This window comes from Castor canadensis, chromosome 2 (genome assembly GCF_047511655.1).
Source record: "Castor canadensis chromosome 2, mCasCan1.hap1v2, whole genome shotgun sequence".
NCBI lineage: Eukaryota > Metazoa > Chordata > Mammalia > Rodentia > Castoridae > Castor > Castor canadensis.
In genome coordinates this window covers 105,422,194-105,437,516 of record NC_133387.1, presented here as the reverse complement: position 1 = coordinate 105,437,516, position 15,323 = coordinate 105,422,194, and the positions used below count along the sequence as shown (strand labels likewise).

Here is a 15,323-nt window from a genome sequence, read left to right as displayed (position 1 = left end):
GAGTGGCTCAGGTGGTAAAGCACCTTCCTCACAAGCCTAACAAGTGTGAAGCCCTGAGTTCAAGCACCAGTACCACACACACACATACACACACAAAAAGCCACTGAAATAGATGTAGCTTGTGGATTCATACTTGTCTATGTTTGTGACGTAGCTTGTTCGTGACACAAGTGCTGGGATTGTGGAGAGATTGAAACCTTCAGACTTTGTTGATGAGAATGCACAATGGTGTGACTGCTGTGGGAAAGGTCACCACTTCTTCAAAAGCTAGACAGATTTCCCATGACCCACTATATATGTGAAAGAATTATAAACCAGGCATGGTGACTCACTCCTATAATCTCAGCTACCTAGGAGGCAGAGGCAGGAGTTTGAGGCCAGCTTGGGCAAAGTTAGCAAAACTGTATCTTAAAAATAAATAAAAGAGCTGAGGGCATAGCTCAAGTGGTAGAGTGCTTACCTGGCAAGTACAAGGCCCTGGGTTTAATCCCAAGTATTATAAATAAAAAACCAAAAATGAATTTTAAACAGGTTCTCAAATAGATACTTATGAATCTGTGTTTGAACTCAGGGCCCACACCCTGAGCCACTCCACCAGCTCCTTTTTGTGATGGGTTTTTTCGAGATAGTGTTTCCCAAACTATTTGCCCAGAGCTGCCTTTGAACTATGATCCTTCGATCTCTGCCTCCTGAGTAGCTGGGATTACAGGTGTGAACCACAGCACCCAGCTTTCATTGCAGCATTTTTGTTTTACAATGACCAAAAGGTGAAAACATCTCACAACTGAATAAACAAAATCTGGTATGTACATATGGTGAATATTCTTCAGCCATAAAAGGGATGAAGTTCTGATCCATGCTACAAGATGATGGACTTCACATTATACTGAGTGCAATAAGCCAAACACAAAAGGACAGCTACTGTGATTCCACTTACATGGGGTGACTAGGGAAGGCAGACTATCAAGGCAGAAAGTATAAGCAGCTAACAAGGCAGAGGGAAGAGAAGAGAGGAAACCAGGGAATTATTGCTTCCTGGTTATCTGTGATGAAAATATTTTGGAAACAGGGCTGGGGGCGTAGCTCAAGTGAGTGATGGTGATGGTTACCTAACATTATGTGAGTCATGTCACTTAAAATGGTGAAAACTGCGGGGCGCTGGTGGCTCACACCTGTAATCCTAGCTACTCAGGAGGCAGAGATCAGGAGGATCAAGGTTCAAAGCCAGTCTGGGCAAATACTTCGTGAAACCCTGTCTTGAAAACACCCATCACAAAAAAGGGCTGGTGGAGTGGCTCAAGGTGAAGGCCCTGAGGTCAAGCTCCAGAACCACCAAAAAAAAAAGAGATGAAAACGATAGATTTTAATATATTTATTTTTTACCACAATGTCTTTTTAAAAAACAGAGAAGAAGCACATTAAGGTTTGTCCCTTGGTTCATTCCCCTCCTGTCTCCAGATCCTGGTCTGGTGGCTTTTTTTCTTACAAGCACTTAAAGCCAAGGAAAAACAAAAACACTTTTCATTTTCTTTTCCTTTTAGAAACTGATCTATCACACTCTTTGCTGGGTGGCATAGCTTTGCCATCTGAATGCTGGCCCAGATTCAGGAGTCTGTGGACTGTATGAAACTATGCTGCAGGTCAGACCCCTGCCCTTTGTCACCCCAGTACCTGCTGCTGTGCCACAGGACACAGTCCTTATCTTTATAAGTAGTTTGTTGTCCTGGAGGGAAAAGATATCCAGGAGAACATTCACGTCTGGATCAATGTTTCCTTCATGTCAGTCATTTGGATCTTTTCTTACTAATTCCTATTAGTATATTCTTTGAATGGAATCATTTATTATGATAGAAAACTTTTCCATCATAAATAGGAAAACTATTATCACTTGTCATACATGTCAATGATAAGCTCAAAAATCACCAAAGCAGTTTAAGGTTTACCTTTATATTATTGTCCACCAAAAGTTTGAGCCTAGGATCTGAACTCTCTGCCAAAAAGGTAAACAAGGAGCTGGGCACCAGTGGCTCATGCCTGTAATCCTAGTTATGCAGGAGGCAGAGAGCAGGAGGATCATAATTCAAAGCCAGCTCTGGGCAAATAGTTCTTGAGCACAAAAACTGGTCTGGCAGAGTGGCTCAAGTAGTAGAGCCTAGCAAGCAGGGGACCTTGAGTTCACACTCCAGTACTGCCAATAAATGAATGAATGAATAAATAAATAAATAAAAGGTAAACAAGGAGCCTGCTCAGCAACTTAAGCCTGGGACCCTAGTTACTCTGGAGGCAGAGATTGGGAGGATTACAGTTGGAGGCCATCCAGTGTAACAAGCTTCCCCCCCATCTCAAGTAATAAAAAGCTGGAGGTAGTGGCACACATCTGTCATCCCAGCTCAGAGGGACTATAAATAATAGGACTGTGGTCCAGGTCAGACAGGCATACCCCAAGGCTCTACTGGAAAAGTAAGCAAAGCAAAAAGAACTGGAGACATGGCTCAAGTGGTAGAGTGCCTGCCTAGCAAATGTGAAGCCCTGAGTTCAAATCCCAGTACAAGAAAAATAGTAAAAGAGTGCAGTTAAAAATATGAGCATTTTATAAAAAAAAAAAGAGAAAGATATGAGCATAAATAGGCTTTCTCCTGCCTGTAATGAAGTCCGAAAGATATTAACATTCTTAGTATGTGATTGAATGGAATTTACCAGTCCCATCAATTATGAGATATAAAATTTATCTTCAAGTATGTGTGTGTCTGTGTAGTTTGCCTTTGAGACTGGTGTTCAATTTTTTTTGTTGTACTGGGGTTTGAACTTAGGTTTGAGCTTGCTAGGCAGGTCCTCTACCACTCCTGCACTTCACTTTGCTCTGGTTATTTTGAAGATTGGATCCTCAAACTATTTGTCCAGGCTGGCCTCGAACCTTGAAACTCCCGATTTCAGCCTCCCAAGTAGCTAGGATTACAGGCGTGAACCACTGATGCCCAGCTTGTGTTGGGTATTTTTAAGAAGTTCATGCTTTTAGTATGGTCTGGCCTCGAACTGCTATCCTCCCAATTTCTGCCTCTTGAGTATTGGGGATTATCGCATAAACCACCGGGGCCCGGGGGACCGCTTCCGCTTTAGAAACCAGGCTGGTCTCGAACTTTTGATCCTCCAGCCTTCGCCTCCCAAGAGCTGGGATTACAAGCACGTACCACCAGTTTCACTCAAACTCCATACACTTTTGTAAATACTAGACACCGTGGGAGCGCCGAAGGGCCGCGGGTGGACCCAAACCGTAGTGCCAGGCCGGAGGCTGCTGGTGCAGCTTCCGCACTCGCGCAGTGCACGCTGGGGTGTGGCGGTGCGACTCTGTGACGCCCACAACGGGAGGGACGGGCCTGTCCGGGGGCGGGGCCACGTGCTGACGCCACACGCTGGGGCGGGGCCGAAGAGTTTGGTGCCCCAGAGTGGGGTGTCGGCGCTTCATTCGGGTGGAGCTGAGCCTGAGACAGGTAACCGCGCGCTGCCTCCGGGCCCGGTCCAGTGCTGGGCGGTGAGGCTTCTGTCAGTCGGGCATCCCAGTCGAGGATGAGGCCTCCGCGCCTTTGGTGCCGCGGGCGCGGAGGTGACGGCAGTGGAGCTGGACAGAGCGGGGCTGACCGAAGGCGGTGGTGGTGGGAGGGGAAGAGAATCGACGGACAGGTGTAGCAGCCAATGACGCGGCGGAGACCTCCTGGCGGGCGGAGATTGGCGGGTGCGAGCGCGCGCCGGGGGTCGCTCAGGGGCGGAGCTGCGTGCCATTGGCTGTGGGCGTCGGGGCGGGCTGCGGCGGCGGATGTAGGGCGCGGCGGCCCGGGTGACTCCCAAGGTCGCGGCGGTGTCACGTGGTGGCCACTGTGCGGCCCCGTCCTCTCGGCTGACGCCCGTCTCTTTGTCCTGCTTGCGCTGGCCCGCCCAGGCCGCCGTCCTGACTTTCGCAGCGCCTGGCAGGTCACGGCGCTGACCTTGGTGCTGGCGGCGACCCTACCTGCTGTCTAGGGTTGGCCAAGGTGAAAGTCGTTGCAGAAACGACTTCCTCGCACCCGTCCCCTCGCGAAATGTGTGCGGCAGATGAGTCGTGACCTCTGTGTTTAGAGGGAAGCTTGTCACCGCGCCCTCACCCCAACAGGCACCAAAGCAGACTGTGCAATCTCTGGCAAGTGTTGTAAAGGAGTTTATTCACATGGCGTGTGGACAGGGATCGCACATCTCCCTGGGGAGAGGGTTCAAGGGTGAAGAAGCAGGGTGGGCTCAAATTGACAGGCGACTGGAGGGAAGGCGAAGCCTAGCAGGCTGTGCGGTCTGCGCATGCGTTGTGTAACTTCCTGGCTCTAATCAGGATGTATGTACAGAAAATGGCTGCCTTACCATTTCAGAATGGAGTTTTAAGGTCTCTGACTTAAAAAGGTCACTCATTGGACACCTGCCCGAGGCCAGGTAAAGGATCAGTGGTTTCAGCCAGTTGGGGATAGACGAAAACAGTATCCCAAAGTTCCTGAAAACAAGTAGGCATGGTGACCTAAGCATTGCTTAGCTATGTGCGTCCAAAGCTGGTGAGAAAAGCAAGTAGCTAAAAGTAGTGAAGGGCTGGGAGATTGGCTCAAGTGGTAGAGCAGATGCATAGCAAGCATGAAACCCTGAACTCAAACCACAGTACCACCAAAAAGATAAGTAAATAAATAAATGCAGTTTAAAAGTGAGCGAAGGGCTGGTGGAGTGGCTCAAGAAGTGGTAGAGCAGCTGCCTAGCAAACACGAAGTCCTGAGCTCAAACCCCAGTACCACCAAAAAAGATCAGTAAATAAATGTCATTTAAGAGTGATCGAAATAAAGGATTTACTCAAGTTTTTCCTAGGTTTCATGACCCTGACATGTTCCACCCTGACACTAAGCAGAGGAAACTTGGGATTTCCTTTCGGCTGGTCTGGCAGCCCTGCATCTGGTGACTGATCTTAGTAACTGCCATTAGGATGTAGCAGTCAAACCTCATTCCCTGTTTCTTTGTTGTGTAAACCCACCGGATAGGAAACTGTTTCACACTATGTAGCTTTGTAAATAACTCAGGACTGGATCTTGGGAAGTTGGAGAAAGATCAGAGTATCCCGATTTTTAACATATTCCCCTCTAAAATAACAGCTTTGTTGAGATACAATTCTTTTCAGACTTAACTCACATTTGGTAAAATTCACTCATTTGAAGTGCTCAAGTCAGTAGTTTCGGTATACTTACAGTTACCAACCATAACCACAATTCAGTTACTTTTAAGGACTTAATTTGAATTTCAGAAATACATAGTTATACACTAAATACACAGTCATACACTCATTTTTATTGCTTTTGTTTAAATTTGAGTGGTTTATTAAATGCCAGATAATTATCTTGCTTATTATATGTTTACTGTTTGTCCCCAATGGGGTCAGTTGAGAATGGGATCAGATAAAAAAGGAGCTCCTTTGTGAGTGCCATTTTGCAATGCCATTTCTGGTTTTTAAGGTAACTGCACAGATTATTGAGAAATATGAGAAATGCACATGCAGTCTATTGTTTGAAGTCATAACCAACAGTGGAAAGATCCTAGGATCCTTTCCCCACTTTTCCTCAGTGGTAATTTGAAGAACTACAGTAAATGTTCCAAGCAGATATTGACATTGAAACTCAAGATAGAGAAGATTCCAGCAGCACAAGTTCTCCTGTAGTCTCTCACAGTCACCCCCACTTTCCTCAGCCCTCCACATCTTGGCAACCACTGTTTGCTGATCCTGGCTGCTGTGAATGCCAAATAAAGGGACTTGTGCAGCCTTTTGGGATTGCATTTTTCCACCCGGCATCATTCCCCAGAGATTTGTCCAGCATACAAATCCTGCACATTTTGTTTGACTTTACATCTGAGGTTTGATCTCAGGGCCTGTACTTGCTAGGTGGATGCTCTACTGTTTGAGCCACATCCCTAGCCCCAAGTATTTCCTTTTTTTAATTATAAATTTCTCATTAGGATATATTCATTATACAGGGGGGATTCGTAGTGACAATTTCAGTTAGATTTATATCGTACATTATTTACATTACCTCCACTGTGTCTCCCCCCCAAGTACTTCCTTTAAAAAAAATTTATTTTTCATGTGTTCATTGCTAACATGGAAGCACAATTTTTGTATATTTATCTTGTATCCTTCAACTTTGCTGAACTCAGGAAGTGTTTAGATCTTTTTGGATTTTCTCCTTAAACTATGATACCATTTGCAAATAGGAACAGTTCTGTTTCTTACTTTCTGGTCTGTATTGCTTATTTATTTCTTTTCTTGCCTTATTGCACTGGCTACAACTTGTAATACCATGTTCAATAGGAGGATGGATATCTTGCCTTGTTCTCAATCTTAGAAAGTGTAAATCTTCTTCAGTGTAAGTGTATTGAGTATAATGTTAGCTGTAGGATTTTGTTAATTGTTGTTTTATGTTGGCAGTTCTGGGGATTGAACCCTGGGCCTCACTCATGCTAGGTGAGCACTCTACCACTGAGCTACCCATCCTAGCTGCTGTAGGCTTTTGTAGTTGCTTTTTATCAAGTTGAACTTTCCCTCTGTTCCTAGTTTTCTGAGAGTTTTATCATGAGAGGTTGTTACATTGTTATGTACTTTGTTCCTCTTAGCCTCTGTAATTTCTGATAAGAATTATGCTATTAGCCAGGCGCCAGTGTCTTACGCCTGTAATCCTAACAACTCAGGAGGCAGAGATCAGGAGGATGGTGGTTTGAAGCCAGCCCTGGCAAATAGTTCACAAGACCATATCTCAAAAAACCCTTCACAAAAAAAGGGCTGGTGGAGTAGCTCATGGTGTAGGCTCTGAGTGCAAACCCCAGCACTGCAAATAATAATAATAATAATAATATGCTATCATTCAGGTTTTTATTTTACTTTTATTTTCTTAGATATAATGCATTGTTTTTGTAGCTGCCCATGGGGTTGTAGGTTTTTTTGGGTTTTAGTGGTACTGGGATTTGAACTCAGTGCTTCATGCTTGATAGGCAGGTACTATACTACTTGAGCTGCTCCACCATCCCATTTTTGTTTCTTTGTCTTGAGTGTTAAAGATGGCTGTGCTATGTCTTAGAGTGTGTTTCTTTGGGTTTATTTTGTGTGGGGTTTGCTCATCCTCTTGAATCTGTAAATTTATGCCTTTTGCCAAATTAGGGAAATCTTCAGCCATTATTGCTTTGAATACCTTTTTCAGCACTGCCTTCTGTCTTCTTCAGGGGCTCTGGTGACACAAATGTTGATATTTTGTTATAGTGCCATCTTTTCCTGAAATGATTTTTTTTCAGTCACTTTACACAAATCTTTAGGTAGGGTAATTTCTATTGCTGGTTCAGTGGGTTCCTTCTGTCCTTTCTCTTCTGCTGTTGAACCCATCCATCAAGTATTTTTTCTGTTCTGAAACTTCCATTTTATTCTTTATAGTTTCTCCTTTGTTTTAGGAGTATTCACATTGCTCATGGGAGTGTCCTGATGTCAGCTCTTAGGGTCTTTGTCAGGTGTTCCAATGGCTGTGTCTTCTTGGTGTTGGTGTCTGTTGACTATCATCTTTTTTTAGGTTGAGGTTGTCCTGGTTCTTGGCATGAGCGGTGATGTTTGATTTGAACTGGGACATTTTAAGGGGTTCAGATATGAGACTGGATCTTACTTAACTCTGAGCAGAGTAGAGCAGGCCCCTGTGACTACTGTGGGGCTGAGGGTGTTCCTTATGGCACCTAGGGAGGGTTCCTTGTTACTGTAGTAGGCCTTGGCAATCCCATCTGGCAAGGGGGGGAGGGTGTGACCTCATTACTGCTAGGTGGGGTTGGGATCAGGTTCCTGGGAGGCTGGTGGTTTTGTGGGGGTAGGGGTGGGGATGAAAGTCCCTGGTTTCTGTTGTGACATCATTGAGTGGGTAAGGGTGGGACTGCAGGTTTTTCTCTGGTGTTTGGTCACTTGTTTAAGTTTTCTATCTTTTTGCCCCTCTCCAGTCCCTTGCCTGGGTTGTGGCCGTTGTATCTACACCCGTTGGCTTCTCCTGTACTTTCTGGACTGCATGCTTCTCCTGTGCTTTGTGACACAGGAATTAAAAGTTGCTCTCTCTTTGGGCCCTGGGATTCCTAGCCAGTCTGCATCCTTCTGTCACCTTTTGGAGCCTTTTGTTTTAAACATAATGTTTTATGTTTTTAGTTGCATTTAGCAAGAAACAGAAATCCTGTTGTGCTTTAATAAAATGTTGATGGATTGTCTTACTTACCACACAGATTTAATAATTAATGCTCTTTTAGCACCTCTTTTATTTTTAGACCGTTTCTTTTGAGATAAGCTCATCGTGTAGCCCAGGCTGGTCTGGAACTTTTTTTTTTTTTTGGCAGTACTGGATTTTGGACTCAGGATCTTGCTCTTGCTAGGCAGATACTCTACCACTCAAGCCACTCCACACTCCACACACACCCACACTCCACACACACACACACACACACACACCCTTTTTGCTTTAATTATTTTTCAGATAGGGTCTCGCATTCTTGCCTGGACACGCCTCATCTTTAAAAACACCTGTTTGCCTCCACCCTTTAAAGTTAACCTGTTGTTCAGACCCACGTAGCCCTGGGCACCTCTGATGCTACAGAGCCACAGCTAGGGAAGAAGCACAGCAGCCTTCAAACCTAAGAGCAGAGGCTGGCTCAGTGGTCTCACCCTGGAGGTGCTCCTGTGACAAAGCCATTGGTTTGGTGAGCTAAGTGGACTGCAGTGCTAAATGAAGGAGACAGCCTATTAACATTTCAGATGTTAGAGTGACTGCCAAACCAAGTTCCTTGTGTTTGAGTACCTTGTGACCTTTAACTTTTTAGAGATATCACTAGTTGGGCGGGGCGCCCCCCCCGCCCCCCCCTCCCGGAAAAGGTAATTCTTTAGTCAAAGAAATACTTTGAAGTTTAGTGTTTTTGTGTCTGTATTACAATTACAAAGAGGCATTATCAAGGAAGCTGTAATACCAGCACTTCAGAGGCTGAGGCAGGAGGATCCCAAGTTTGAGGCCAGCCTGGGCTGCATAGCAAGACCCTGTCTCTAAATAGATAAATACAAAAAAAAGGACATTTTGAGCCACTTTGTGGCTCAAGAGACTAAACACAGGCCAGGTCATGTGCTTAAGGCTCACACAGCAAGTTGGTGTTATACTAATACCTTTGCCATTAAAAAGTCATCAGTACTGTCACCCCTTCCCTCAGACAGTATTCTCTAGCAAAGGGTGTTAGGTTCTGTTAGCAGAGGAGAATTAATGCCTGTATTTCTCTCTACACATACATCCTACATCTTTTGTATTACTGTGGAGTAAAATAATCTTCGGGTGTGGAGTATTAGCCATGAGAGTTCCCAAGTCATAAGATCATAAGAGAGAGTCTGAAACAAACAAAAAAGATGGAAAATATTTTTAATTGTCCTTTTTTTTTTTTTTTTTTTGGTGGTACTAGGGATTGAACTCAGGGCCTCATTAGGCAGCCCTTTTTGTTTTGAGATAGGGTCTCAGTTTATGCCCAAGGCTGGCCTGGATCATGATTCTCCCATTTGTCCCCATAGCTGGGGATGACAGGCACACACCACTGTGTCCAGCCATTGATTGAGATGGGGTCTTACTTTTTGCCTGGGCTGGTCTGGAACTGCAATCTTCCCAAGTAGCTAGGATTACAGATTCGAGCCACTACCTGGGTTGAATTGCTATTTATTATGGTTGCCAGCCAACAGACAGTCACCTGTGATGCACGCTTTCCCTCAGAGACGCAGTTGTTGGGAATCTGTTCCAGTTGTGTTTGCTAGCTATTGGCTTTTTAATTACCCCTGCCTATGCAATGCCATATTTATAAGGTGTCAGTGGTCAGTTGAATTCCCCCATTCTGGGCTGGGGACTTAGAGGCAGAACTCAGGTATTGGGTAACCAGGCACAGACCTCAAGGCCTTAGGACAAAACCATGTTTTTTATAAGTATATCATTTTCTGAGAGTGGGGCATTTAACACTTTCAAATTTTCCTTTTGTCCTTCCTTCTTTCCTTCCCTCTTGCTGTCATTCCTTTGGTCCTTCATTTGAAGTGCTGGGAATTGAATTTACACATGCTAAAGCAAGTGTAAAGCTTTATCTCCAGGTTGCTTTTTAAAATTTTTTTCCCCTGCATCTTGTTTTTCTCCAGACATACAGGTTTATTCTTGCATCTTGAAATAAATTATGGTTCATGTCATTTCTTTCCTAGGCATAATTTTATTTAGAAGCAATTTTATTGAGATGTCACACACAAACAGTGTGCCCATTTAAACGGTGGGTTTGAACATTTCCAGCATAGTAGCTGCTGTGCACCTGTCAGCACAATCCACTGTGGGCATCTTCGTCTCCCTGAGAAGACCCTTGGGGAGTGTTCATGAGGAGTTGCTCCTTGTTGCCCTGTCTCCCTGCCCCAGCATTGGGCAGCCACCAGTCCACTTTCTGTCCTTGTGAACTTGTCCAGTAAGGATGCTTCAAGTAATGACACCAAAATACCCATGTGATCTTCACTAACCACGAAGGCGCTCTATTGCTTAAGCCACTCCCCCAGCCCCTGTGAAGAAGTTTTTGTGTGAACTTTTTGTTACATGAAACACCTCACAAAGTTGTATGTCATCCTTGCTAATGTCTATGTTCTCTAGTTTTTGTGTATGTGCTGCTCAGGCAAGCACTGGACACATTTTCATTTCTCATAGTTAACATGCCTAGGCTGGAATCCATAGAGTCTTGGTTGGCCTTGGACCGCAGTCCTCCTACCTTTGTCTCCTGAGTAGCTGGGATTGCAAGCATGCACTACCACACCTGCCCTGAAATCTGTGTTTTATGTTGTTAGTGTAGTGTCTCTTCACTGGGCTGTGGTAGTACCTGATTATTGATCATGTAGGAGCAGTAGATATTCCATTCACTTGGATCACAATGATGTTAGAAGTTGCCGAGAGCCAAGTAGCTTGTTGCAGGGCCAAAGAAAGACTTTGTTGTCAGAGAGGTTGGCATAGGGTCTTAGCTCTGCTGCTGGTAGTCTGTGCCTCCTGAGTAGCTAGGATTCAGGTGTGAGCCACTGGCGCCCGCTGGTTATTTTGTAGATGCGGTCTTATGAACTGTTTGCCTGGGCTGGCATTTAACCACAGTTCTCCCAATCTCAGCCTACCAAGTAGCTAGGATTATAGACATGAGCCACCAGCACCCAGCTAGCTTTGAACTTTTTAAATGTAAACGGTAATGTTTGCTCCTGGTATAGCTAACATGGCATCCTAGTAGGAGATGTGAGTGCATGTCTTTTTGACATAGTCATGCTCTGTCCTGCTCTGCAGCATGTGGACTCAGGCACTGAGCAGGTGGCTTACTGTTGGAAGTGCATTTACAGACCAGAGTCTGTCTTTTCTACAGAGTTGGGCACTTTTTTTCCCTGTAGCTTTTTCTTCTACAAAACTTTTTTTTGTTTTGTTTTGCAGTACTGAGGCTTGAACTCAGGACCTTCTCCCTGAGTCCCTCTGCCAGCCCTTTTTCTGTGATGGATATTTTCGAGATAGGATCTTGTGAACTATTTGCCCAGGCTGGCTTTGAACTGCAATCCTCCTGATCTCTGCCTCCTGAGTAGCCAGGATTACAGGCGTGATCCACTGGCACCTGGCTCCTACAAAACTCTTTTAAAACTTTTCTTTCTTGCTTTTTTCCACAGGTAGTCGTGAAAGGCTTCAGGACAAAGATGTTTCATTTAAGGACTTGTGCTGCTAAGTTGAGGCCGTTGACGGCCTCCCAGACTGTTAAGACACTTTCACAAAACCAGCCAGTAGCAGTTAGGACGTTTCAACAGATTCGGTGCTATTCTGCACCTGTCGCTGCTGAGCCCTTTCTGAGTGGGACTAGTTCCAACTATGTGGAGGAGATGTACTGTGCTTGGTTGGAGAATCCCAAAAGTGTACATAAGGTAAGGCTCACGGGGGTTGTCCCGTGGTAGTGTGTCAGTCTGGTGCTCAGGTAAGTATGTGCACCTGAAGAGTTTGGGGGCAGACAGGTGGAGCCCTGCACCAACCACTGCGTCGTTGCCTGCATCAGACCAGTGTGACATCAGCAGAAGCCACAACCCCCTTTCTCGATGTCCAGCAACAGCCACCAGACTCAACTCTGCCAGCACATGGAGGAGCTATACAAGTACCCCGTGAGAACATGAGGAAGCCCAAATGTGATCCTGCAAGCATGTGAAGAAGATGGGGTGCAGCGTTCAGGACCTGCCTGCAGGGTGCTTCATGATGAGAGCTCGAAGAAAGAGAGTCTGTGGGCGAGCAGGACCTCATGATGCCATACCACCTAACTGCTCTGAGAGGACATGTCCATATTTGCCTTGCTTTCTGTATAAATGGCTTTTACATCATTGCGTTCTACTTTCCTTCTGTTTCTAATTTCTCTGCCTTACCTACCGAAGCACTTCCTTTTAAATTCCTTTCTTCACATATTTGCTGATAAGAAGCCTGGCGACAGTGACTAGTTGGAGGTTTCAGGAGCCATTTGTTGGTTCTCGGTGAGGCAGCCAGCTGATTCAGGGGTGCAATGTGGTGTGGCAGTAGGAGAGTGGCTTCCACACCTCTTCACCTGCACATCATCTGTGGGGTTGCTAGGAGGAGAGAAGGAAGTGACACGGGCAGGGCTCAGTGTCTGCATGGACACTCACCAGCATTGCTTGTCCTCACTGTGAATTTCCCCACCTTGAATCTTGGGGTCACCTTGCTGAAAGGCCATCTGTGTCCATTGGCTTCACCTTCAGGCATTAGTGACAATGAGGTGTGGCGACATTGCTGGGATGACTGGAGCCACCAGGCCCTGGTTTGGCAACAGTGCCCCCTTGCTTGGCCCTTCCCTGTTTCCATGGCAGCCCTGTTGCTCATGGAGCAAGGAGAGACCTGGTCTCTTGTAAGAGATCTGTACTTTGTGTCCTAGTAGGTAAACAAGTTGCCTAGGTGAAGCTCCCTGTGAAAAGTGCCCCTGCTTTGGGTATGTCAGCCCCTGGAGACTTTGATGGCGGTCGTGTGGATTGTCTTTGAACAATAGCCCAGGGGTGTCAGAGTCGGAGGCTGTCACCTTGTGCCAGCACTCTCCCTTCCTTTGTTCAAGCATAAGCTTTTTGTGAGACCCTCCAAGTGTTTTCAAGTTGTGTGTGGCTGTAGAGGCAGCTGCCCCTGAGTGTGGAGGGTGAAGAGCGCCTGTGTGCTATGTTGCTGGGCTTGCCATGCTCATCCTGTGTGGTTGTGAGTAGGAGGTGCTCGGGGAGCTGGGGCATGGTGTCATCAACACAGAGCTGATGCAGCACAGCTGCTTCTGCTGGAAGCTTGCTCTTTTTTTCTGTTTTTTGTTTCTTCTGGGCTGGGGATCCAGTTCAGGGCAAGTGCTGCATCCCCCGCCCTTTGGTTTTTGAAACAGGATCTCACTCTGTAGTCTAGGCTGGCTTCAAACTGCTCCTCCTCCTCTCAAATTCTGAGATTATAAGTCATGCCACCCCGCCCAGCTGCTGATCGCTTTTGAGGAGTGCTTTTGTGGGGACATGGTAACTGTGTCCTCTCTCTTCATGGGTGGCAATGTGAATGACTTAATTCTCCTTGAAGTCAGTGCTGCTGGGGAAGCGTTTCTGGTTTTGCACTGGAGTTTAGGCTCTGCAGGTGACACAAGCACATCCTGGAGAGGCTCTGTTGGGGGAGGGACTTGTGCATGGAAGACATTTTGATCAGAAGGTATGTACAGGTCAAAGGTCCTGGGCAGAATTTATGCCTGTGTCAGGCAGGACATCATTGCTCCTCTACCTTGCATACACGAGGCAGGATCTCTTCAGGTCAAATTAAGCCCACGCATGGTATGTGTGTTCAGTTTCAGAGGTGCCTGTGATGTGCAGACCGTTAGAGATACTTCACATCACGAATGCTCCATGCCATGTACTGATGGCTGTTGAGAAATGGGGCAGGAGGACGGGTTGGGGAGAGCAGAGGAGGGGTGGAGCAGACCAAAGTGAGGTACACCTACAGCGGGGTACTTCAAGAAACCCTGTAAACATTGACTCAGATATTAATAACCAAAGACAGGACTGTGAAGTAGGTATGGTGTGTGTGGGGTGTACTAGTAGAGCAGGGAAGGAAAGGAGGGAATACAATGGATGGTCTTCATATACTTATATGAAACAGAACAAAGAAACCTCTTATAATTGCTTTAAGTGGGGCAGGGTGGGAGTGATCTAACCAATGTATATTGCTTATTTGGAGTTGTCACTATGAATCCCCTGTGTACAATGAATATATCCTAATTAAAAATTTTTAAAAGAAGAAAATTGCTTCAACGCTGGCCAGGCATGGTGGCTCATATCTCAGCTATTTGGGAGGTAGAGATGAGGAGGATCGAGGATCGAGGCTCAAGGCCAGCTGGGGCAAAAAGTTAGTGAGACACTCATCTCAACAAAAAGCCAGGCATGGTAGTGCATACCTGTTGCCCAGGTGTGTGGGAGTATAGGTTGGGGCAAAAAAGCGTGAGACCATGTCTGAAAAACAATAGAAAGCAAATAAAGAGTTGGGAATGTAGAGCACCTGCCTAGAGGGTGAGTGTGGGGAGTGGAGTATGAGAAGCCTATGAGAACTTGACATAAGCACAGCTATGCCTAATAATCTTTAGGCTGAGTTGGCATGGCCCTAGCCGCAGAAGGGGGCGAGGGCAAAATGCAGCATGACTGCTTTTCCTAAGATGTTTACATTCAGAGAATAGCGATCACAGGTTCCTCCTATGCCCAATAATTACAATATCACTCCCCCCAAACTGTTCATCCACCTCCTTGTTTGCCACTGTATATAATAAACTTGCTGGAGATGGATGAGGCTGCTGCTGCCCAGGCTGCTGCTGCTGCTGTCTGTTGTATGTCTCCATCTGAGCGCCCAGCTTTCTGCACCAAGAACTTTATATTAGGCTTTAAAAAAGCTGTGCTAAAGAAAACATGGAACAGTGCGAGTCTAAGGACCGAGACTTTAAACAATGGAAAAGAAGTAAGGCTTTAAAGAATAGAGAAAAGAAACAAAGTAAAAGAAGAGAAGAATAGAGAAAAGAAGTAATAAGGCTGTTGTATGTCTCCATCAGAGCACCCAGCACAGCTGATCCCAGCTTTCTGCATGTTGTCTTCTGTCTTTTGTCCTTTCTGCATCTCCAGTCGCTCTCAGTTAGGTTCGTAGGACCTAACAAAAGCCGTGAGAGGTGAGGCCCTGTGTTCAGTTACCCATATAGCCTCAAAACAAGCTTCA

The 15,323-nt window shown here is 45.8% G+C and overlaps 1 protein-coding gene across 4 annotated transcripts in view; it reads left to right on the top strand.

Annotated features, from left to right (window-relative positions):
* Positions 1-3,370: 3,370 nt before the first annotated feature.
* Positions 3,371-15,323, top strand: part of Ogdh (oxoglutarate dehydrogenase) — a 73,046-nt gene continuing 61,093 nt past the window's right edge. For all 4 annotated transcript variants that reach the window (XM_020163981.2, XM_020163980.2, XM_074065433.1 and 1 more), the window contains exons 1-2: positions 3,371-3,488; positions 11,738-11,986. In XM_020163981.2, coding sequence (XP_020019570.1) covers positions 11,765-11,986 — 222 coding nt within the window. In that variant the 5' untranslated portion in view covers positions 3,371-3,488; positions 11,738-11,764. The remainder of the gene's footprint in view (positions 3,489-11,737; positions 11,987-15,323) is intronic.